The 23,743-nt window shown below is 42.5% G+C and overlaps 2 protein-coding genes across 3 annotated transcripts in view; one reads left to right on the top strand and one right to left on the bottom strand.

Moving 5' to 3' along the window:
- The window catches only part of URB1 (URB1 ribosome biogenesis homolog), a 52,601-nt gene extending 43,721 nt beyond the window's left edge, over positions 1-8,880 (bottom strand). The window contains exons 1-6 of the mRNA XM_034060049.1: positions 8,751-8,880; positions 8,305-8,444; positions 6,940-7,091; positions 5,997-6,129; positions 3,439-3,535; positions 1,906-1,991 (exon numbers count right to left, since the gene is read on the bottom strand). Of these exons, the coding sequence (XP_033915940.1) occupies positions 1,906-1,991; positions 3,439-3,535; positions 5,997-6,129; positions 6,940-7,091; positions 8,305-8,444; positions 8,751-8,880 (738 nt within the window). The remainder of the gene's footprint in view (positions 1-1,905; positions 1,992-3,438; positions 3,536-5,996; positions 6,130-6,939; positions 7,092-8,304; positions 8,445-8,750) is intronic.
- A 10,334-nt stretch (positions 8,881-19,214) lies between these two features.
- The window catches only part of EVA1C (eva-1 homolog C), a 39,883-nt gene continuing 35,354 nt past the window's right edge, over positions 19,215-23,743 (top strand). For both annotated transcript variants that reach the window (XM_031051446.2, XM_005151647.3), the window contains exon 1: positions 19,215-19,603. In XM_031051446.2, the coding sequence (XP_030907306.2) occupies positions 19,477-19,603 (127 nt within the window). In that variant the 5' untranslated portion in view covers positions 19,215-19,476. The remainder of the gene's footprint in view (positions 19,604-23,743) is intronic.

Below are 23,743 nucleotides of genomic sequence, written 5' to 3'. Positions count from 1 at the left end.
AAAGGAAAAACACAGTGGAAGAAGTTCTCAAAAGTTATCCTACTGTGTTTTCCTGTCTGCATTTTTTCTAATTCTCATTTTCCTTGCTAAACTGAAGAAGTCATACCATATGTTAGGTTTCATCAATAATATAACAGTACATGATGTATGATTCCCATGTGGGAAAAGCTTCATTTAGAAAACATAATTTCAAAGAGGTTTATCTTACATTTAAATGCTAGTTTTTTTTTCTTCTTCTTCTTCCAAGGTTATTGCAAGAAAGAAAAGAAAGAATATTTTTGGCTTTAAATTGCCAGTTGTGAAAATCCTGAGTATGAGATACACTCTTATGGTTACCTTCTAAATTTGAAACTATTTTTTCTTCATTCTCTCAATTGGTCACAAAACAGTGCAAATTGCTACAGTCATTCAAAACAGATTCAATAATCATAGATACAGGAACTAAAAACATTTTTAAAAATACTTTTATAGAAATAAATCTATGGTGCAGTTGCTGTACCCACAAGAGAAACAAGCTGGTGAATCACTGTGAAAAAGGCATACCGATGCTTAGAAACTAAGGAACAACAGAGCACAGGAAGAGCAGCTGAGACCAAACCAACTCTCACATCCTTCTGCAATTCCTGCTTCCAAGTCTTACGTTTCAACCCTACTATATCACAAGGTTATGCCTGTCTGCTATGAGAGAATTAGCAAAACCAACTTCAAAAGTGAGCAGACTTACCTCTTCAACAGCACATTATGGAATCATAGAATCATAGAATGGTTTGGGTCGGAAATAACCTTAAGGTCATCTAGTTCCAACCCCCCTGCCATGGGCAGGGGCACCTCACACTAAACCATAACACCCAAGGCTCTCTCCAGCCTGGCCTTAAACACTGCCAGGGATGGAGCATTCACAACTTCCCTGGGCAACCCATTCCAGCGCCTCACCACCCTTACAGTAAAGAACTTCCTCCTTATATCGAATCTAATCTTCCCCTGTTTAAGTTTTAACCCGTTACCGCTTATCCTGCCACTACAGTTCCTAATGAAGAGTCCCTTCCCAGCACCCTTATAGGCTCCCTTCAGATGCTGGTACATTCTCGTAGTAGGTGGAATATACCTTTTTCACAAAAATTTCTCTGACCTTGGGAAAACAATTTTATTATAAGCCTTCCCTCTTCTGCTACCCCTCCAAGAAATACCTTTGACCAAATTTATCTCACGCATCAGAAAGGTTGCCATCCTAACTGTAAACAAGACCAGCTAACCAGGACCACGGGATGTGGCTTCAACAGAGCCCTGCCAAGATTGGCTGCAGAATGGCACCACACATTCTTCAACTGCAACCAGACAGCTCCTAGAAACCCTCTTCATGTCACAGTCCCCATACTAAAACCATACAAAATCCTTTTTCTCCTGGAAAGAAGATTGTTAGATCATTTCTTAGCTCTGAGCTAACAAACCTACTCACTAGCTGATCTCCCCTTTTTGGCCTGAGGCACATTAATTGAAGGACAAATCTTACTTCTACTGGAAGGACCAAAAAGGACTGCAGTTCTTTTGACCTTCAGGCTTGGCACTGATGCAACTGCAACCCATGAAACAATCAGACTCTGTTGGACACCACACATTAAAGATGAGCTGAAATTAGCATCCAAGTACAAGTTATTGCAATTATTTCCTTTAAAAGATGACATAGGAAAAGCATAATAGGCTTCAGACCTGAAATGGTAATACAGCCATAATATCAACCTCCAACAAACTATCAGTAATGGACATACTGACAAACTTGTAGCAGCAGCAGCACAGTGCCAGCATCTTAAAGAGCTGTGCAATTTATGAGAAATTACTGCAAAACTGTTTCCAGCAGCTAAGAAAATGGAAAACAAGAGACAATACAATTTCAAGAGTATATCATACCTTAGTTCTTAGTGTAGAAAGTAGAAGATTGACAGTAGAAACTCTGTCCTCCTTTATTTCAGAGCGAAGAATATCTGGTATGAAATCTAAGAAGACATTTCAAATGTTAAAGTGAAGAAGTGAAAGCTATTTTAATCCTAAAATACTTCAGGGAATTCATATCCATTTCTCTTCAATGTCATATTATTTACCTTGCTGTTATATTTAAGGATGAACCAAAAGGCTGCAATCAGAGTTAATGATGATGTGTCTGCAACTACAGTGATGAACAAGTAATGTTGCCAAACCTATTCTCATCATAACTAGCTAATTTGCCAACTTGGTTATTAACACTTGCTGCAACAGCATCTGTCAACTCTAATGTACTTTGGGCCCCAATGTGCTATGGAGTAGTTAAATCTGAGTAAACGCCTATCCGTTCCATAGAAGGGCTCACAACTGTTTCTCCAAGTGATTCTCAAATGTTTAGAGGTTACATCTCCATCCACATACATCATCTTTTGTTCATCTGTGCAACCCAAAGTTAAAGAACTTCAGTTCATAGAGACCTGCAGTATCTCAGAGGGGAATGAAAGCCAGCTGTGCTAACTGCATCTAGGTGTGCACTGCCAATTTTCCATTCTTGAAAGAGCTGAACAATTGTGAGCAATTAAATGAAATCAGCAGCCCCCAGGGTAGGGCAAACAGCAGAAGTAAGTAACTATGGTCTGTTCCCATTCCCTCACTTTAGAAGAAATGAACTGCTGCCAGCTAATTACTTTTTTCTTTTAAGAGTATTTCTAGATCCCTCCTGAATTCTTTCACAACCTTACCAAGGGTCATGATTCACAACTTGCGAACCATCAGCGGTAGATTTCAAATTACTAAAGTCAATAGAAGTTTTACATTATCTTCAGCTCATAAGGGACTGAGTATTAACCAAGTGTATGTAAGATTCAGCTTTCTGCATCCTCTTCTTTCTCAGTTAAGTTTGAGCATATTCTCTATGAAACATGGCTGTAACATACTCCTGGACTACACGCCCTTGTAATACCTCAACATAGGATGTAAAGGACATTACACTGGTCTTCCAATTCATTGATAAAAAGTGGTCTAATGGAGTACATAAGAGTTGTCCTGCATGAGGACAGAAAGGAAACTAAAGTACACACAGTCTTTAACACTTTAAAAAAACACACCTTTTAACGTATCCAGTTACTATGCTATGAGCAAGGCTGGAGGCCATGAAGGGAGTTTTTTCTGCTTACTGACTCTATGGCCTCAAAGTTACATTACATTTATCATTTTACATCTGTGTCACCAAAGGCTTTTCATTTTTACAAAGTTTCTGCAGATAGCAAACATTATTCTCAAGCAGAAGAGGAACTCACTAAAATACTGAAGAAGTTTAAAGTTTTCCAAGCAGTAAGATTAAAAAATGTATCTTACTAATGCTGTTTAGCTTGTTCACATTTTGAGTTAGTTCATATTTATTACCACCTGTAAGAAGGACTGCCTTAAAAAAAAATACATATACAAGCAATTGTGAAGTACCTTTTAATTCTAGCACCTGTGTCAAGATCGCATTGTCACCAGCAATTAAAAAGGAAAGAGCAAACTGAATATAGGCCATACGAACATCAGTTCTCCCCTAAAAAAAAAAGATAAAGGCACTGCTAGCAATCAGATTGTACACAACAGCAAAAATTAAACTGCAAAAATTTATCATCCTTATAAGTACTATGAACAGGTAAATTAAACAACTTCTACAAACATGTTGCACATAGCAATACACATACATTTATATGCAATACACTCACAGTATATGCATCTGAAACACTTCCGTTGTGAAGTGGATCACAGTCTGTTAAAGTTAACATCAAAAAGGAAGGTGTCCTAGTTCACATGCTTTTAGAATTTTCAATATAGGAGATAGGCCATAAATAAAAAAAAATCAAACCAAACAAACAGCAGTAATTTAATGCCAAACTCTGTGCAAACATCACTGAACATCCTCACTTTTGCACCACTTGGTACACTGGTCATTTCACAAAAATACTCAGTAACAGTAATGGCAGTAATACTGCTGCACCTTCTTACTTACACAGGCTTCCAGGGGCAGTGCCAGTCTTGGGGGACTTTTACTGTTCATTGCCATCCTTGAGCTACAGTGCCTTACATACATCTCAGGTATCACAGCTGTCTATAGAGCTACCTTGGTCTTGCAATTTAGACCAGCTAAAAAAAATTAATCCCTTATAAAACTACAAATTCAGGCACAATGGAAGAAGTAGTGAAAGCTTTGCCTGGAAAATGATCATAGGATATGAGCATAAACTCGTATTATTTCAGTTTAAACAGTCACCCCTTATTCTGGAACCTCATATAGTGACAGGACAAGGCAGAATGGCTTTAAGCTCAAAGAGGGAAGATTTAGATTAGACATTAGTAAAAGATTCTTTACTATGAGGGTGGTGAGATATTGGAATAGGCTGCCCAAAGAAGCTGTGGATGTCCCATCCCTGGCAGTGTTTAAGGCCAGGTTGGATGGGGCTTTGAGGTCTAGTGGAAGGTGTCCCAAACCACGGCAGGGGTTTGGAGCTAGATGACCCTTAAAGTCCCTTTCAACCCAAACCACTCTATGGGTCTATCACCATGTTCCCTCATAAAGAGTCCCTCCATGATTTATAAATTTTTAAAACTTACTCTGCAACATTAAGTTGCATGTAAAAATGGCTGAAAGAAGTTACTGACTAGGCTAAATAGAAGGCAGAAGCAAGTCATATACAGGTTGAAATAAAAAATAAAGGTATTTTGCTGTAAGCTTTGGGTCAGATATTTTTTGTATTAAAAATTCAGCTCTGATAGGCAGTTGTAACATAATGATTTCACTGAAAGCTGATCAAGAGCAAGATATTTAATCAATTTTTGGAAACTTTTCCTTGTACCTTACTTGTGTATCTAATAAGCTTGTGCTTAAAAGACTATATCCAAGCATTTAAATTTGGAGTGGATGTACTCTTAATGACAACCTCAGCAGTAAGGTCAAGGCCCACAGAATCTGACATTCCTGAAACTGTAAAACATGGTTTCAAGGAAAAAGGTGCACATTTGGGTTTTTGCATTCTACATATAAGCAGTTTCATTTGTCACCACAGATGGCACAAAGCCAACACAAATGCACACATTCATCTGCAAGTCATCTTTAGAAACAATGTATCAGCACTGAAATAATCCTGGATTTATTGTAGATTTGTATTTGAAATGAAATGTAAATACTGTCGTTCTGAAACACTGGTTCAAGCCAACCCTAATTATTTTTAACAGCTTGAAAACAAGAATTAAACTTCATTTTGGAAAAAGAGGAGTGACTTTTTCTACCCACTTGTACATCCTCCTTAAGGATTTCCACCAGGAGATTGTTTAAAAACTCTTGGTTAGATTTTCAAATGCAATTACTCTGATTGTACTAGTACTACCCAAAATCCTCCTTCCAGTAAAACTACTTCAGAACCTCCAACATCCATTTATTTCAGTGGGACCAAACTGCAATCTTTGCATTGGAAAAAAAAATGAGCTCTTCCCAAACACATCACTGAATAGCTTTCAGAAGTTTATCATTACTTTCACTCCATTTTAGACTACTACTCCATTAAAAAGGTAGCCCATAGAAACTATACATTTATATTTCATCACATCTTATTAGAAACAAACAAAGCACTTCAATGTTTTGCAGCAAATTCTACAAAGCAGTATACAAACAGTTATCCTGACAAGATGAGAAAGACCAGCACAGGGTGGAAAATGAAGCCTGCTATACTCAAGGATATGACCCAGCTCTCACACTATTGCAGATACTCAGAAACATTCCCTGGGGATTTCCTATGTAATAGATGGGAAGCTCTTGCCCCACAGATCAGTTCTGCTGCCAATTCGAAACAATCAAGAAGCATTTCAGCCTGACACAGAATACGAAAGAAGAGGTAAAGCCTTGCAGACAAAAACACAGCAAAGAGAAGTTGACTACAACTGAGTTTCAAATACTTAGCAGAAAAAAACAAACTGATGAAGGCATGGCGTAGCATTTCATGGCACACAGCAGCTTACTTTACCTTCTTACATCTTTTTTTCAATAAGCCAGGCAGAAACTTATTATTGAAATCAAAATGGCTATACACATCCCTTGCTGAATCTGGCCCCTGAGCAACCATTGCTGACAACAGGGTAAGGCACCCTCGGCTCATCCTAAAACCAAAGGCAGAGGAAAACCTGAAAGTTATTTCCAGGATGACAGTTATACAAACAATCAAATCAAGACATTTAAATTAAAACAAAAAAAAAAGACATTTTTCCTGTAAAAGAAATTATCCCACACCACCTCCAACATCCACACAAGCCTTCAGGAGTTTCAGGCATAAAGCAGTGCTGAGCTAATCCCAACACAAGCAACCAAGATAACCATTTGCAAAGTATTCCTGGTCACGGAAAGCTCTTGCTGCAGCTGATGGGGACATATAGCAAAATATGTATCCCACCATTTTAATAACAATCACAGTACAGATTAGGCCAAACACAAATATTATTCCACTATTCACAAAGAACTTCAGTCCTCTTTGTGAACAGTCTGTCTCTACAAACATATTTCTTGGACTGAGCCCCCATCCTGCAAACACATACACTCTACTGCCACAGGCAGGTCCATATGAGCTACAGCTGATGATAAAGTTAAGGATACACTCAGTGTAGGCCAAAGTAAGGATGCATTTTTTTTGTGTTATAGCTGACTGTCAGATTTTCTTCAGTTTAAGTATGCAGCATGGGTCTTTGTAATGACCTAAATCCCAAGATATACAGCCTCAGGAAAAGTATCATATAGCATTAGATTTGTATTGTATCAGAGCTTCTACCTTGCAAAGACTTCCCCATGCAATTATTTATGAAATGTGGAACGGTATCATTAAATAAAGGTGGATTATTAGCAGTAAGTCAACAAGACCCAAACAGCTCCTCATGATCAACTGACACATTCTCTGCAACAGTATGGAGAAGACTTACCTGTGATTTTCAGAATACAGAGCAGCATAGACCAATCTCATGTAGGAATGAATTAACTTTTTCACTATGTTCATTCCCACAGCAGAAAAATGGGAGAGGTCACTGGCTGTCCTCAGTAAAATGGCTTCTAGAGCTTGAAAGATTAACAGCATCTGTAAGATACAGAAATATGTTAGTGTCTGCCAATATCAGGTACAGTTTGAAATCATTAGCTGAGTAAACAATAACAAAAACCATTAAAACAAGAATAACCCCACTGCAAGAGGAAAGCTTGTTCGTACGAAGGCAAAGTTAACTTGTGAATTCTCTCCCAAATTAATGCTTCCTCTTCTAAAGGATTAATTCCAAGAGCACAAATTTTCAAGGAAGACCCTATACAGGTACTCTATGAAAGACCAGAGAACCACAGAAGGTCAGCTGACTCCTTTTTCAGCTGAAAAACATCATGAAATGCAGCAGTAGAGAGGGATAACCTCCTGACTGAAGGCATGTACAACCCCAGACAAATAAACTGAATGTAAAAATGAGTCCCTCCTCACCATGAATCAAAACCTATGTGCATGATTTATCTTCATATGCACAATGTATCACTTTTGGGGATGCAAACATGGACTGCAGTGCAAACCTTAGCACAGGCTGATGGATCGTGAAGGCTCTTCTCAAGCTACAGGCCAAGGCCTAATGAACTGATGTGTTAAGAAACAACTGCTGGTAAGTTCACAGTGAAGTAATGAAAAGTGTTGGAGGCATCCACTCTCCTCCAGACTTGCATCTAGGTGAATCCAGAGTGCACATGGTACTGGAACTGTACTCACTACAACTATTAGCCCCTATTAGTTAAAAGGATCTTGAAGAAAGCATGTCATTGAACATTATATGCTTTCTTCATTACATGAAAGTGATAATCTAAAGCAAAGATCCACAAGATCCAAAACACTATCCTATTTCATGTTGCAAGCAGATTTAAGTTAATAATGCTTCCCCAGTATTCACAGTGAAAAGAGTTTTTTAATTCTTTACTTCCTTCTTCGTATTCTGATGAGGAAAACTTGTCTCCAGCTCAGAACAGAAAAATTAGGTCAACTCTCTTGGTGGCTTTCCAGAAATACTGATGAATCAGGGACATGTCTGGTTACCTGAAAACAATTACTTTCACTGAACTAGTTTCTTCTTTTGTTTTGCTTGACTGCTTCTGTTGACCACCTTACTTCATAAATGGTCTTGACATCATTTCAAGAACCTTAGCAGTTTAATTTTGGCAAGACTACCAGATGTGTGTATCATTAAACCCAGGACATCTTTGCACTGAATATGACATTTCCCATTTGATCAATGCTTCTGCTACTGTGACTATGGCCAACTTACTTCACTTTCAGGCTTTCTTTCTCCATCCATAAGTCTGAATATTTCAGCACACTCCATGGAAATTTTGATGTATCCCTCCACAACATCATATATATCAGGCGATGGGAGCGTCTTAGCCACGGAGATGAAGGTCTCCAGACCTGCAATGGGAAAGTTTCACTGTGGGGGCCAGCGTGTGGCACGCTGCACGCCAACCCTCAGGGCCCGGACACCGGAGCTCTGCTGCCCCTGACCAACACGTGCCCAGGGTACAGCAACAGCAGCCGTCATCCCTATCATCATCATCATCGCCATCATCGCGGTCGTCCCCACGACGTCGCTCTGGGGACAGGGTAAGTCTCCGGGCTCCCCGGGTAGCCGCTCCAGCCCCTGCTGCGCCGGCGGAGCACGCCTTCACCTCCCGATCGCACGGCCCTGCCCGCCGGCCGCCCGCACCAGCCCCTCACCTTTCCCGGCGGTGGCGGGGTCGCGCAGCAGCGCCTTGAAGCGGGTGCCGTTGAACTCTTCCTCCTGGGGACAGGCTCGCTTGGCCGCCGGCGGGTCGGCCGCGGGCACACCACGGCGCTTCACCGCCATAGCACAGCCACCCCTCCGCGAGGGCCGCCCCGGAAGCGGCTGTGGCTGCGGAGCCGCGCCCCGGCAGGAAGCGGTGGTGGGAGCGGCCGCCTTAGCGCTCTGCCGAGCTGAGGCCGTGGCAGGGGCTCTGGCAGGGGCTCTGGCAGCCGGCTCGGAGCAGGGGAGCTACGCTTCTCCCGCAGTCAGGAGCCGAGGTCCGGCTGCAGCGTTCAAGGGCCGCCTTCCCAGCCCCTGCTGCCTTGAGGCTCTTAGGGAGGCAGCTGCCCAGCAGCGCTGCTCTCTAGGCTCCCCTTAGGAATTCCTCTCCACTGGCACGGGAGTAGGTTTGTGAGGCAGCAGTGGGCACTTGGCCTCTGATGTCTGCCGATGGACCCGTCCCTGTCGTACATGGCATTTGGCCCTTCGGTGGCCTTTCTATGGGGTGTTCAGTCCCCTGGGGTGACAAGCAAAGGCACATAGTATTTGTGCGTGCATAAAAGCATGAACTACCCTATCTGCATGTTCGGAGATGCATTTGGTTGTCAGAGTAATCAGTGGCCAAGTTGACAATAAAATGAGTCAAAAATAGTTAAACCTGTTCTTTCTTTCCACTTCCCTATCAGGACGCTTTAGTCACCTCATCTGAAGTGCAGCCACACGGTCCCTACCGGTATTGCTGAGGGGTGAAAGCCGGATAGAGCACAGGGATTTGGAAGGTGAACCTCCAGCACCCTGCAGTAGTCTCCTATCTGTGACTGCTCACAAGGCCAAGCAATTTTTTGTATCCCTTGGCATCACAGTTTCACAGGACTGCAGATGTATGCAGTCCTGAAGCAAGGAGCCCCAGACTTTGGTGTGGAAGGGGAAAACAGCATGCCAAGAAGTATGGAGAGACGTTCTTCACGTACTAGGGAAAATGAAATGATTGTCATTTGCAGAAGCAGTAGTCACAAATTGCTTTCCAATTAACAAGCTGTGTTTCCATACCTTTTAAAATCTGTATGGTTAAAATGTCTTAAACACTAGCAATTACAAACAAATAGTAAGACATTATACGAGGGCACTGGTTGCCTCTCAGCCTGTGAAACACATTCCTCAAGGTGGACAAGCATACTGTTCTCTAGAGTTAAATTGAAACCAGAGGTTTTGCTTTCAGCAAGAATTATTCCAGGAGAAGCACAGTAATAAGGAGAAATGGAAAAAGTCTTGTTCCAATAAACTGTTAGATATGAAATGCCAACAGTTGAAACAGTAGTAGAAGATAAAGGAGATTGTTATATTAAGTCAGTTAAGAAAAAATTAAAATCACGTTAGAGGTCTACCCAAAATGGATTTTTTTCCTATTTACAAATAAAAAAAACAACGTTAATACTTTTTTTTTAACAAAACACTGTTTAAAAAAGTGATCCAGAAGAGGGCAACATTAACAGTCATTCTAAGATTTAGGGTAGGTATGTTCTTTAATGTTAATGGAAGATGCTGTGATACTGTGAGAACAGATGGTGGAGTAAAATAAAAGAAGGTAAAGTTAGAAGGCACAAAAGGGTAAAATAAAAGGACTAGTTGTAACTGGGGAAAAAGGGAAACATGAAAATATAAATTGTTAGATACTAGGTACAAGGGCTTTTTTAAAGTAACTTACAAGAACAAGGCTAAAAAGCATCTCAATGCTGCTAGTTGCATCATGTTTAAACCTGTGCTAACCATTCATTATATTTCCAGAAATACTTACATTTAATTCAGTAGATTTCAATTATTTTTCTGCTAGTTTTGATGGCAGCTTCATTTTGGAATTCACCATATTATAGTAAATTGTATGCAAAGGCATGGACTGTGCATTTCTTCCATAAGACATCATTGATGGCTTGTTCTGGATGACAGGAATCCTTGTTTCAATCTTACAGTTTTCTTGAAAATTAATTGAAGGTAGCAGATATACAAATACATTTGCAGTTCCAGAAACTGAGGGACATACAATATGGAAAGTAAATAACATTCTCAAAAGGAAGTTGTGGTTTTGAGGGAATGAAAATGAAAAACAAACAAAAAAAGATTTAACACAGATTTTAAAAGGCTTAAAGCACTCATACTGATATCTCCCACATAAAAGTCATAGTTGTCAGTATTACAGAATCACAGAATGGTTGAGGTTGGAAGGACCACTAGAGGTCAGCTAGTCCAACCTCCCTGTTCAAGCAGGGCCACCTTAGGGTCTCAAGCCTGATCACAGAATCCCAGAATCCCAAGGGTTGGAAGGGACCTCAAAAGATCATCTAGTCCAACCCCCCTGCAGGAGCAGGGTAACCTAGAGTACATCACACAGGAACTTGTCTAGACGGGCCTTGAATATCTCCAACATAGGAGACTCCACAACCCCCCTGGGCAACCTGTTCCAGTGCTCTGTCACTCTTAAGGTAAAGAAGTTCTTCCTGATGTTAACGTGGAACCTCCTATGCTCCAGTTTACACCCATTGCCCCTTGTCCTGTCACTGGATATCACTGAAAAAAAGCCTAGCTCCATCATCCTGACACCCACCCTTTACATATTTGTAAACACTGATGAGGTCACCCCTCAGTCTCCTCCCTAAAGAGACCCAGCTCCCTCAGCTTCTCCTCATAAGGGAGATGTTCCACTCCCTTATCATCATACCATATTTTATAGAATATCTGGTATAAAAATATTACTGTAAAATTTTGGTGAATATTATTTTCATTTCAACTTTAAATTCAATTATTCTCTCCCCTTGCTGTCTGAGTAGTTGTCTGTCATAGGCTTTAATGAGGATGATGAGGAAGACCATGCCACTTCAAGTTAGATTACTTCCATATTCTTGCCATAATTTACTTTGATGCCTATGTTCTTTCCTTTCTCTATTATATCCATGAAAATTTTCCTCCCCCAAGTCTGTTTTTTGGCAAGCTCTATTCATGGAGACCCAATCAAAGAAAGAGACATCAAGCTCTGACAAAGTCTATCTGCTCTGTTGTGCCTACATGTTTGACAGATGTAAGCAGTGAATGAGTCAAGTATTAATTTCTAAGCTGCCCAGTTTTCAGTAGATTGAAATATACTTCTGTGATTCTTGCCAGGTGAACATATCATATCCAAGATACACAATGCCCTTCAGCATTTGCAGGTCTGAGAAACAATTCCCAGTCCCTTGCATGAACCTTTGCTCTTGTCTTGTTCAGTGAACAGTTCCAGATATAAAACTAATTGAGCTAAGTGACCCTTTCCTGCATCAGCCATAATCTGACCTCTGAAGTCTTTACTGACTGGAACAGTATCTGAAATAACAATCCCTGGCCCTGAAGTCCTGCCTAATTTGCCTTTACATCCCTGACTTGAACCTCATTCTTCTCTCTCTAGGATCCTCATTCATGCAATCCTGAAGACAAAATCTGTTTTGGCAGATTGGGCCACTACTTACCCAATAGCTTTATTAAGGTCTGTCTCTTGATTTCAGCCATAAACACTTTTATCCTACTCACTCAGCCCCTATCTCTAGCCTTTGGCTACCTCAGTGATACTTGATATGGCAGCCCTCAAGCTTAAGTCTGTTGATACAGCAGAACAACCTTGTTCCCTAACCATGCTGTGGTGACCCTTTCCAAACAGCCTGATCTCCTGGCCTGCAACCTCACGCTATGGATAAGCAACTATCCCTATGAAAGGATAACTGTATACCTCTGTTCAGGTATAGGTCTATTAGCAGGCCATGCTAATCCCAGACCAGACCAGACTAGGCTTGACCTTTAAAACCACTGATTGTTTTAGTGGAGCTCCTGCCAGTTACAGTACCATTATACTACTATTGTTTTCATTTGGTGGTATCACTTAGTGGCCATACATGACCCGTGACCCCATACTCCACAAGAATTTTGCTCCAGAGTATGCAGGAAATGCAGTTGTTTTTTATCATACTTTGTTCTTTTGATGGTAATTTAATTATCCTTATACAAAGTATTCAGAGGGACTGAACTTCATAAAAACACACATCTTTAAAACTGCTGTTCTCAGTATTCTTTCATGTTTTACAGAATTATTTCACAGAAAAGTTTCCTTCAGTTTTTCCCAATATTTCAAATGCCTGTGTGAGATACAGCTGTTTATCAGACCTTTACGGTTTGCAGCCTTTGGCACCTCAAGCATGGGATCACAGAGGCAGAGAGGATGAATGCTACCAAGAGACAGGTTAAGTGTCAGGACTGCTTCCTCAATACAGCCTCACAAGTCAGGAATATTGCCACCACAACCCAATGCCTTCTTTGTCATCACATGTCCAGAGATGCCTTGTGCCCATACTCCCACCATCCTTGCCCTGATCAGCCCAGTGCCAGCTCACACATTTGGAGATAGAAACACTGCAGAGATTGAACTCCAGAAGTTTAAGAACAAGTTGTCTGGGTGATGTGCAAGAATGGTGCATGGACTCAGGAGCTGAGGGTAGGGCAGGCTGTGCTGAGGCAATAACCCTAGTGAAACTGCCCTGCAGTGCCAATGCTGGTTTGGCATAAACAGTTACAGCAATTTAGTAAAACCACAACTTTTTTTACTCTTGATGCTGAAAAACAAAACCATCCTTCTTTCTCCTCCTCCTCCAGTCCCTTAATTATTTCAGCTGGAGGAGCCCTTCTCTGAGTAGCTAAAGGAGTACATTTTAAAATCTGACTACTGATAGTTTGTCTTCCGTACCATTACACTAGAGCCCTATCAATATCAAAGGACCTAACTTGCCTGCAGCATCAGCAGTATGAACATGCATTAGCACAAAGGGTTTTGAGCCAGAGCACAGCATGAGTTGGGAATCAGGCTGCTTGCCCAGATGCTGAAGATGGATGGAAAGATCATAAAAGAAGGGAAGAGGACAGAAGAGCAGGAAAGTAGTGAGCAGGCTGGGAAGAGCTAGACGAGGTATAAGCTGAAAGTAGCTATGGGTATCTACTTGTGATAAACTGAATAAACCCTTTAGTTCAATGTATAGAACAGGACCTTTGGCACTATGGGATAGTTACATCCAGAGGTGGAAAAAGGGTATCTTCCATGTGTACTGAAATCCTTCCCACCTTCTATACGTAGAATAATCTTCAACCATCATCAAGCCTGAGTTAGTTTAACATAGTCTTTGAGCACCTCTTCAGAATTTGCCATGTAACCCTTACAGTCCTGAGAGGAAAAGCAAGCACTTAGAAACAATGCAGTATTATTTTCAAATTTTGTAATTTGCTTCAAATTTCAGAGTCCTCAGTTTGAATTAGTGTGAGGTCTGGATTTCAAAGCTGTTAACTGACTAGATACTGATACAGGCTACTCTTACCTGAAACACTTCCAGTTTTTCATGGCTTTGCATACCTAACTTGTGAGACCTTGAGGCCTGATTTTCCAAGGCTTTTGGAAAAGCCACCACTTTCTGAGTGCTTTAACATTGATTCTGTGGCTTTAAAAAGCTGCTGTCTTCAATTTCCAGTACACAAAATCATTAGTCATTTTGGAAAATCATAGCTTAAATACATATTAAAAGAGAAAGTGACAACAATGAGCCAAAAGGCATACTCATAAACCCATAATAAGGCACTTTCACAAGTAAACAGGCTGATTTCCAAGACTGTGGTCCACCCAGAAGCTCTGTCCTAATGTCCTTCCTAAACTGAGAGGGAAGACATATCCTCTTTTCCAGTCTGTCTTTCAAGATTCGTATCAGGAAGTGACCAGGGATGATTTTATGTGCTTTAAGAGGGCACAAATAACAAAGCCAGAACCTTTTTCTTGGTGCATTTGTTCTTCCTCTACTTTTTTTTTCTTGTTTCCAGCAGTAAGCTCTGTAAGATGGGACATGCCTCTCACTTCATGTCTATACAAGTGCCCAAGTGTACTGCTAGAAAAAATAATCTGTACACAAAAGAGGTGAAAGTAAGACAGGCAGTAAGACAGCAGGATGTGTAGTGCTGACCTTCCTGCTGTGTGTGGTGAGGAAGCTGGAATGAGATTTTATTCAGAGGGAAAGAAACATGAGGAGATTGGTTTTACAAACTTAGTTACATCTTACTTCTTTTTTGTGGTCAGGGTCTCTATGACGTTAGAACTGACTATGCAGGAAACAGCTTATGAACACTTAAATTGTTAGCTAACTTTCTCTCTCTGAAGTGAGTCCAAAAAGGCACAAAATAGCAAATATTAGCCTTCCTTCTAATATTAGCCCTACTTCTGGGTGAAGTACTGTACTCTGTATTCATTCAAACTTCTACTTACATGCATGAGAATGTTTCCGAACTACGGCTTGCAGAATTTGTCCTCTCAAGTTCAAATTACTGCACACTTGAAGATTTTGTTAGACCTTAAAATCTGTAGTGCCCAGTGAGAACCTAAAACATCCAAAACACACTTAGAGTGGAAAAAACACAAGAGAGGCTTCTTTACCTCTATCTTCATTCTTGTATCCATAGAAATAGAGGTTGAGTTGGGAAAAAATGTGCTGTTATTTTAAATAATTGCCATATAGTGATTGCTGTAAAGCGTGTGCTTTGTTTTAACTGGTCTGACACTCATTTCCATAGAAACAGAGAAAGGATAGCAGCTCACTTGTTTGAACTGTCTTGTGGATTTCATCTATGTCAGAATGCAGGAATATAAAGCATTTTAAAATGTGGGAAAAGCCTGGTGGTTTGTACTTAGGTTTTATCCTTTTTTTACTCCCCAAAGCCAAAGAGAACATTAGTGAACTTCTTGCAAACTTTATTCTGTGAGAAGAGAACAAAAATTACATATATCAGCTTCCAGTACATGTATTGGTGTGAAAAGAGGAGAACAGCAGTAGCAGGTATAGTGGTGAGATGTGTATGTGTATATATATATATTAATAAGTACTTCTGAATTACATATTTCTGATAATTTTTGTTACTCTGCAATAGATCTTGTGGGGGTTTTTACTAATAGAAAATTTTAGGCTATCTAGTTCAACTGTCTTATTTCACACGGTTTATTTATTTACTAACTGATAGCATTAATTTAATTTGAATTCCCAAACAGGAAGCCATGTTTCAAACTGCAGTTTGGCTGAAGTTCAGATAAAAATGAATAATGCAGAGAAAAAAGAAATTAAGAACTCAGATTATGGCTTTGTTCTTGCAAAGCTTCCATGCAACAACACAGTTCCTGCATTTTTTGACACTGTGAAATTATTTTTCTCCCTGGGTTCAAGAGAGAGTAACTATTTTTCTCCCCAAGTTCTAAAGAGACATGGTATCTAGCCTGGATTCTAACTTACAGGCTTTCATTTTTTCTTTGCGGAAAAAAAATTAATCTCACTCCTGTTGCTTATAAAGAAAGGCCAAGACTGAAAGATTCTGTAATTCTACGTGCTGAACATGTCTGGATTAGTTATACTGTCTTCCAGCTACTTAATATTGCCAGCTTATAGAAGCTGCTTTCAAGGCTATGGCAAAGAAACATATTCTGCATATCAGGATAAATAATACTGTCTCCCTACCTTTGTGTTTTACACCACTGTCTCTAAGGTTACCATTTAAGCACTATCAATAACAAGGAATAGCAGGGATTGCCAGAATTGTTACAGAGTTTAGGTTAATGTTGAATAGCAAAGTAATCCCCATGGGGAGGGAGAAGAAAAAAGAAAAAAGAGAGAAAGAGAAAAAGAGAAAAAATGGTCAATGCCATTTTAACAAAAGCATGTCTTCAGTATCTGTTGGCTGCAGTATCTGTAAGTTTTTCTCTATAGGAAGGTTTCCCTAAAAGGCTGCCTACACATAGGAGCACTCAGCTGCCTCTCATGTTGTTATTCAACCCTCACTGCTTCACCTCTCTGGAGGTGAACAACCCTACAACATTTTGAACCTCTCCCAGTTCAGTCATTCTACTTAAAAAATGCCTTTGCCTTTGGGTTATACCTGCACAGTGCCAAAAGCATTCCAGGCTCATTGCTGCACCACTGGATGGTCTTTTTCTTGCAGCACCACAGGGCTAGAAAAAGCAGTGTTACCTCATTAAAAAGATTCACAAGTTCTCACTAGGCAAACAGTCCCACAGAATCTTCTGATTCAAAGCCTTTCAAGCATGAGAACAGGATATTTCTCAGTGGTTTTGATATTTTATATGTTGTTTTGGACTGACTGTGTGCTTGTCACAGATCCACTATCTACTCATAGTCACATATAGACTGAGTTGCCATCATTGACATCTATCTTCCAGGGATTAATGAGCAGTACAGAGAGGAGGAGGTGGAACACATCCTGTTAGAGCTATAGCAGGTAGCCTGGATATGAGATATTTCTCCATTGACTGTATAGGGAATGAGGGTCTGGCATTCTGAAGCCATACATCTGACTGCACTCACATGAAGTTATGGTATAGAATCACAGAATGGCTTGGATTGGAAGGAACCCTGAAGGTCACCTAGTTCCAGACACCCTGCCATAGGCAGAGACACCCTCCACTAGACCAGGTTGCTCAAAGCCCCCTCCAACCTGGTAGATATGTAGCTATGTACAAGACAGGTGTGAAATTAGGGTAGACAAGTGAGTTCACTGTACTCATCAAAACACCTTTCTAGAAGATACATGCGTGTCCCCCAGATGCTTTCTTTTATGGAGGGGTAAAAATCTGTGCTACTTGTAACATTTCCCTGGCATTCATTTCTACCTTCAGTGGAAGTGACCTATGACAGCAAGTGTCAGATTAAATGACCAGGTATGGCAAAATCAAGGGAAAAAATGAGAGAAGTAGGCAGAAGGCTCCTACAAGTCTCTTTCCAGTGCTACAGTCAGGAGGCATGGGTAACTGATTCAGTTCAGGGCAAACGCTGTCCTTGTCAGCAGCCAGAAGGAAAAGCTTCACACACCTGGCAGAGTTACTGTTTGCTCTACTCATCCATGTTTGCAGTCACAGATGCTTGCTTGATCTAATCCATTTTATTGTGTTATTTCGGCATCTTTGATCCCATTTATCTGAGTTCAGGAAAACTTAATGGAATGTCCCTGACCTCAAGCAGGTTCATGTGAAAGCTGGTTTGCTTTTATCTGCCCAAGACTGAGGAAGCATGACTATAACGTTTGTGTTATCCAGTTGTTGTTCTGTGTGTGAGGAGAGAGAGGAAAGAAAAGTGGATTCAGACTCAAACATGAAATTCAAGCTGGTCAAAGTTCAGTGTAACCTCCAGAAAGAGGTGCCAAAGTTTGGAAATTCAAATCTGGATGTGATCCAACTTCAGTTGGAGCAGGAAGAGATTTAACAGAATTAGTTTGGTTCCATCATCTCTCACCTAGTTCTGTTTTTCTTCAGGAGGAAGATCAGTGTGAACATGCATGCCAGAGTGTAAACAGGTAGATGTTCTTGCCTACCCTCTTTATACCCAAGCACAACCCTGGGGCAGAAGATGTTTTCATGCCCTGTTTCCAGTGTTGCTTCTAGGCTCTGTCCTGATGGCAGCTCTTACAAAAACTAGGAAATTAGTGCCCTGATTTATTCTCTTTAGTCCCTCCAGTACCTTAAAAGGAGCCCCAAACTGCATTTGAAGGTGGCTTAGCAGGTTGTAATGACGATCTGTTTGAACTTCTCACTGGTTTACTTTAGTCTTACAAAACATTTCAGGGAACAACCTGAACTCTTGCGAAGTAACTTCACTGTGTTCTTTCACATTGCAATCAAACTTTAAGCAAGCCTACACACTTTAAACTCAGCTATGCTGAACTACGTGAGCCTCAAAGCTAAGGGCTGCGACAAGATGTTGTCAGGCAACAACATGAGGAGAGGAAGCACAGAAAGGGAAAGTTTCTTTTGCAGCGTGGAAGAGGCAGTGCCATTTTTTACCACAGCTATTTGCCCACTGAAATCCCTCATCCAGAGCTCCTGCCAGGCGTGGCTGTCAGCTGGGTTTCCCCCGCAGACCTGTGAGCCAGTGCCTAAGGACAGGAGCCGGGCTGGAGCGGCAGAACTGGCAGGGTCCTACAAACGTGACTAGGAGGGCTGAAGGAGGGAAAGCAGCGAAGGAGTTGCGCTGCGGAGACGGGAAGCGATGGGGAACACCTTGCACCTGGCTTGGGAAAAATACAAGCAGGGAAATGCTGTCACAAATCCGTGACAGTCCTTCAACCATTGCCAAGCAGGGATAAGGGAGGGGGAAATAAGTTAAAAATAAAGCCCTTCTCACGGCGCGTGGAGACGAAATCGTGCCCCTTCGCCAAGAGGGAGGTGCCGGGACCTCGAACTGCCCGGAGAGGGGTGGAGAGAGCCGGGGGAGGGCGGGCGAGGTGCAGCCGGGTCTGACTCAGCCCGGCCCGCACGATGTGCGCTGAGGGCAGTGCCAGGCACGGCGCCGCCGAGAAGCCTCTTCTCTTCCCCTTCCCCACCGCCCTCGCGGGCTCCCCCGCGGCGGCGACGGTCCTCCTGCTGCCCCATTCCGGTCCCGACCCCTTCCAGCCGCGGCCTCGGCTGGGGGCAAGGCCGCTCCGCCCTCCTCCTCCTCCCGAGCCCCGCCGCCGGTGCTGCCCCTCGGCGGAGGGCGCCCTGCGGGCCGGCGGTGGCAGTCCCGCCAGCCGGGACCGTCTCCATCATGTGAGGCGGCGGGGCTGCCCCCCCCGCCCCTAGCTGCCCTCAGCCGCACCATGAGGGACGGGGATGCGGGGAAGCACCCACGACAGAGACAGGTAGAGCCCGGGCGGCTCCTCCCCCTCCTCTCCTGCGTGATCCTCGTGTGCAGCGCCGAGGTGGCGGCGCTCGCCGACTTCTCAGGTACGGGGCGGGCAGCGGGAGGGCCGGGACCGACTAACGGTCACCCAGGACGCGGTGCCCGGCGTGGGAGATGTGAGGGGCGCGGCGGGGTGGGCAGGAGGAGGGCACCTGCGTTCCCGCCGCTGGCCCCCGTATCGCCTCGGGAGGGGAGCCCTCGTATCCCGGCACCCCCCGGCGTGAGGCGCGCCCCATACCCCCGAACGGCACCCCTGGCAGTCCCTCGTACCCCGGACTGGCGCCGGCAGGAGATGCCGGCGGTGTCCGCGGCGGGAGGCTGCCTGCCGCCTGCGCTCGGACCCCGCCCGACACTGCTCGGAAAGCTGCGTATTGACCGGCGAGCTGCAGGCACGTCGTGTCCCAGGGCCGGGACACGGGCCTGCACCCAGGGGAGCACGGGCGCATGATTCAGATGTGCCGCGGCCGTGGCACAGTGCGAAGGAGGGGAGGAAGGAAGAGTGGGGGTGAGGTATTCCAGAGAGGTCCGGTGGGAAGGGTCTCGAAGAGTTGGAACTGCCAGGTTCTTGTCAGCTGCGCGGTGCAAAGCTGTGCGTGAACAGGCCAGGGCCTGACCAAAAGTGCGTGGAAGTCCCTGGAAAGATTCCCATTTTCTCCTGGAGACTTGGAGTCGAGCCCTGCGCGAGCCGTCCTTAACTCCGGTAGCGAGCAAATAATGCTGCGCTTCTCTCCGCTGGGAGAGCGTTTCGCCTTAGTGAGAGTCACTTCAAAGTGAGCAGTGGCACGAGCTGTCATTTGGTAATCACTGAGGTGATCCCTGCAAGGCTGCTTTGTCGGTGCAAAGTGAAGTGACTGTGGAAACTGGGAAAATGTCCTTGTTTTCATTAGAACAAAGAAGCGGGTTTTATTTTCTGTTTGAGAAATCTGAGCTTTTGTGACTTTTCCTGTGCTCCAGGACATCTCACTGCTGTTAGGAAGTTACTTGGAAGAGCGGTTTCTCTCCGCATCTCACAGTAAGCACAGCATATTCCTGGCAGTTGCAAGCTCAAGGAGTTGCCCCTAGGGCAGAAAGCAAACGTTACCTGTAACGAGCAGAGCAGAACTTTCCAAAAGCCAGTCAAGTGCTCCAAAACAAAGTTAGCATAGAATTAATAGTCCAAATGTGTTGTTACCCTTATTCATATAGTTCATGTTAATACAGTTCAAAATAGTGGTGGTGGTTCTGTAAAAACCCTTTTCTCAACCAGAAGAAAATACTCTCTGTGATTTTATTATTGTGTCCAAGTCTATAAGCCTGAACCTTTCCAAGCAAGCAAACACCAAAGACCAGGATCATATACTTGGATAAACTAAGTTTCTCTTACTAGATTCCTGTCACATGTATAGGGCTTTTAAATGTTTGCTATCTCATTCTTTGGTGACTTTCTGGCTCAACTGCTGGCTTGTACATGTTAGTTTTGGAATCATATGGCAGTTCTCCACAAGAAAATAAAAAGTTCAATTTTTCCCTTTCAAATAGCCGCTGAGTTAAAAAATATCCCTCTAGTTTATCTAAGAAAGTTCCTCTCACAAAAGTCCATTCACTTTTCAAATGAAGTTATTTAGATAAGGTTATCCAAGATATGTTTCAGAAGTACAGCTGTATTCATTGTGTGCTGAACTTTCCAAATAGGTAGAATGACCAAGGCAAAATGTTTGTCTCGCCCCAGAGATCAGTATTAAAAGTACCATGCAGAGAATTCCATCAATAAGATGTAGAAAAGAAAATAAAATTCCATAATTATTGTCAAATTGGGAAGTTTCCAGCCTGAACGAATTCTGCTCACTTTTTCTTTGTATTTTTAACATGGGATCTAATCCAGAATGACAGGAAAAGACTACACAGAGAAGTTTTTGGCTACTTCAGAAGTAGGTACTGTGGGCCAGGACTGTCAGAAGATGACAGTCTGATTAATACCTCTTAGAGAATTACAAGCTCTGTAAGAGCAGCTTCAAGCTGAACTTTTAGAGTTGCTGAATTTCCTTATTTGCTCTCCTCCTTAGCAGGAACAGCGACTTGATTTTCATAAGCTCTGTTGAATTTACGTGAAAACAAATCTGCTCTGTTTAAAGGGGCAGCACCGAGCAGCTGACAAGGTGCAAGCAGCTCCTTGGGGATTATCCTGATGGATGAGGAGTGGGGAGCTGGCTCCTCCTGCTTTACCCACCACCTGCATTTTGTGTCTTCTGGAAGGGGTCAGATCTAACCCTGCCCTTCTGAGGGTGAAGCTTCCAGGTGGCAGGTTATAGGTTTCCATGTGCAGCCCATGCCATAGCAAATGAAACAGATCTGCACCTTGAATGTGTTCTGCATGATTTGATCAGGTTCTGGGAGTTTGGGAGTGCACAGACAATTGGAAGGGTAGTTGCTTAAATTTTCCCTGCTTTTCGCAGATTTTAGGCTCAGATTATTAGGTGTATACTTTTTGGGGTCATTGTCTTTTCTGCACTGTGTATTTCCACCATCTGATCTCTACCTCAGCAGCCCAAGCTCTGTTCTTCTCTCCTTCTCTCCCCACTCTCCCCACTCTGACAACTTTCTATACTCACTTCCCAGACTGCTGTCAGATTGCAACAAGTGCACATGTAATCTTTATCATTCTCTTCAGGTAGATATTAAATTGTGCTAGCTATTCTAACCTTCTCAGAGTCCATTTGTTAATCACAAGACGTAGCTGCTTGCCTGTAACAACACAAAGGTGACCCCTCTTGGGGTCTCATGTTTTTGGCAAAGGGAGAAGGGAACAGTATATATGGATAATGAAGGTTTGGGGTTTGTTTTGGTGGTGGTGGTGGGGGTGTTGTTGTTTTGGTTTTTAATGTTTGACTTGTATTTATTTCCCCATTTATAAAATTGTGGTAATTTTTTATGGGTCACTTCACAGAAGCAGTACAGTATTTATGCCTCCCTTTTCATAAAAGAGAGGTTGGCAGCTCTGGCTGTGAGTAGAATCTCTTAATTTAGTTATTGCAGGTCAGTTGCTGTTGTGGTTTTGTTATTACTCTTGCTCTTACAGGATACAGAGCTGCCGATTCTTGTTGTCATAAGTTTCTCAGTCTGGCTTTTAACTATGATTAAGAAAATGTTGTTATGGCATTTTTTAATTTCTGTTTTGTTTTGGGGGGGGAGGGGTTCCCCCTTTTTAGGAGACATTTCTTCACTATGCAATAATATTTTATGACTTGATATGGGAATTGGTATTTTCTAGGGAGAATAAAATTCTGACACAAGACTCCAGCAGCAGTTCTAAATGAAACTATGGGGAGGACTCAGGGTCAGTAAGCAAAATTTCTCCCTTAAATAACAGGAGATCTTGGAAGTAATGTTGATACAGACAATACTTAAAGAACTGCATAATCTATTATTGTCCAACAGTTTGGTGGCAACAAAGAGCGTATTTATTAATTGCATCCCTTATTGGAGGTGGAGGTTTGCTCTGAGATCTGTCATCCTCTGTGATTCATTTTTAAAAGTGGCATCTGAGCTTTTATGCCCAAATTTGAAACTGAAAGGTGAAGGTTTGGAAGAAAAGAGAGATTTGACCCACAGTCCTTTCCTTAGATTGTCATGCATATTGGTTGACCCAATAGCTAGGGAATTTTCTTCCCCTGCTGCCAACTCTTCAAAACACATCTAAAATAACTTTTCACCAAAATATTTATTCATGTCCACAGTTTCATTCCTACTCAGCACTTGTCCTCATGCTGTTTTTCTCAGTGATCACTTGCAGCTTTCCTGTTTCAGATGCGGTCCCAATCAAGGAGACCGAAGCCTGCTGTGAACTTTGCTAATTCTCTCATCTCTGGGAGCCAAAATCCTAAATACTCTGGGCTCCCAAGGGGCTGCCAGAAGTGAACAGGGACACTTTTTTGTGTCAAATCAGGCCACATGACAGCTGTTTCCTCACAGTTCCTCTGTGTTCAAGAACTGGTTCCCAAAACAGGCAAAATAAGGAGCTGGCAAAACCACTGAACTTATATACTAGACTTAATTTATATACTACACATATATACTATACCTATATACTTATGGTATATAAGCTCATCTGTCTGATACCACTGTTACTGAGGGAGAGTTGGTTTTGCTGGGGATGGTGGCATTTGCTGAGGAGTGTTTACCTTCCTGACAGCAGGAGTCACTGCTCC

Source organism: Melopsittacus undulatus, chromosome 2 (assembly GCF_012275295.1).
Source record: "Melopsittacus undulatus isolate bMelUnd1 chromosome 2, bMelUnd1.mat.Z, whole genome shotgun sequence".
Classification (NCBI taxonomy): Eukaryota; Metazoa; Chordata; class Aves; order Psittaciformes; family Psittaculidae; genus Melopsittacus; species Melopsittacus undulatus.
This window is presented reverse-complemented; position numbering and strand designations above follow the sequence as displayed.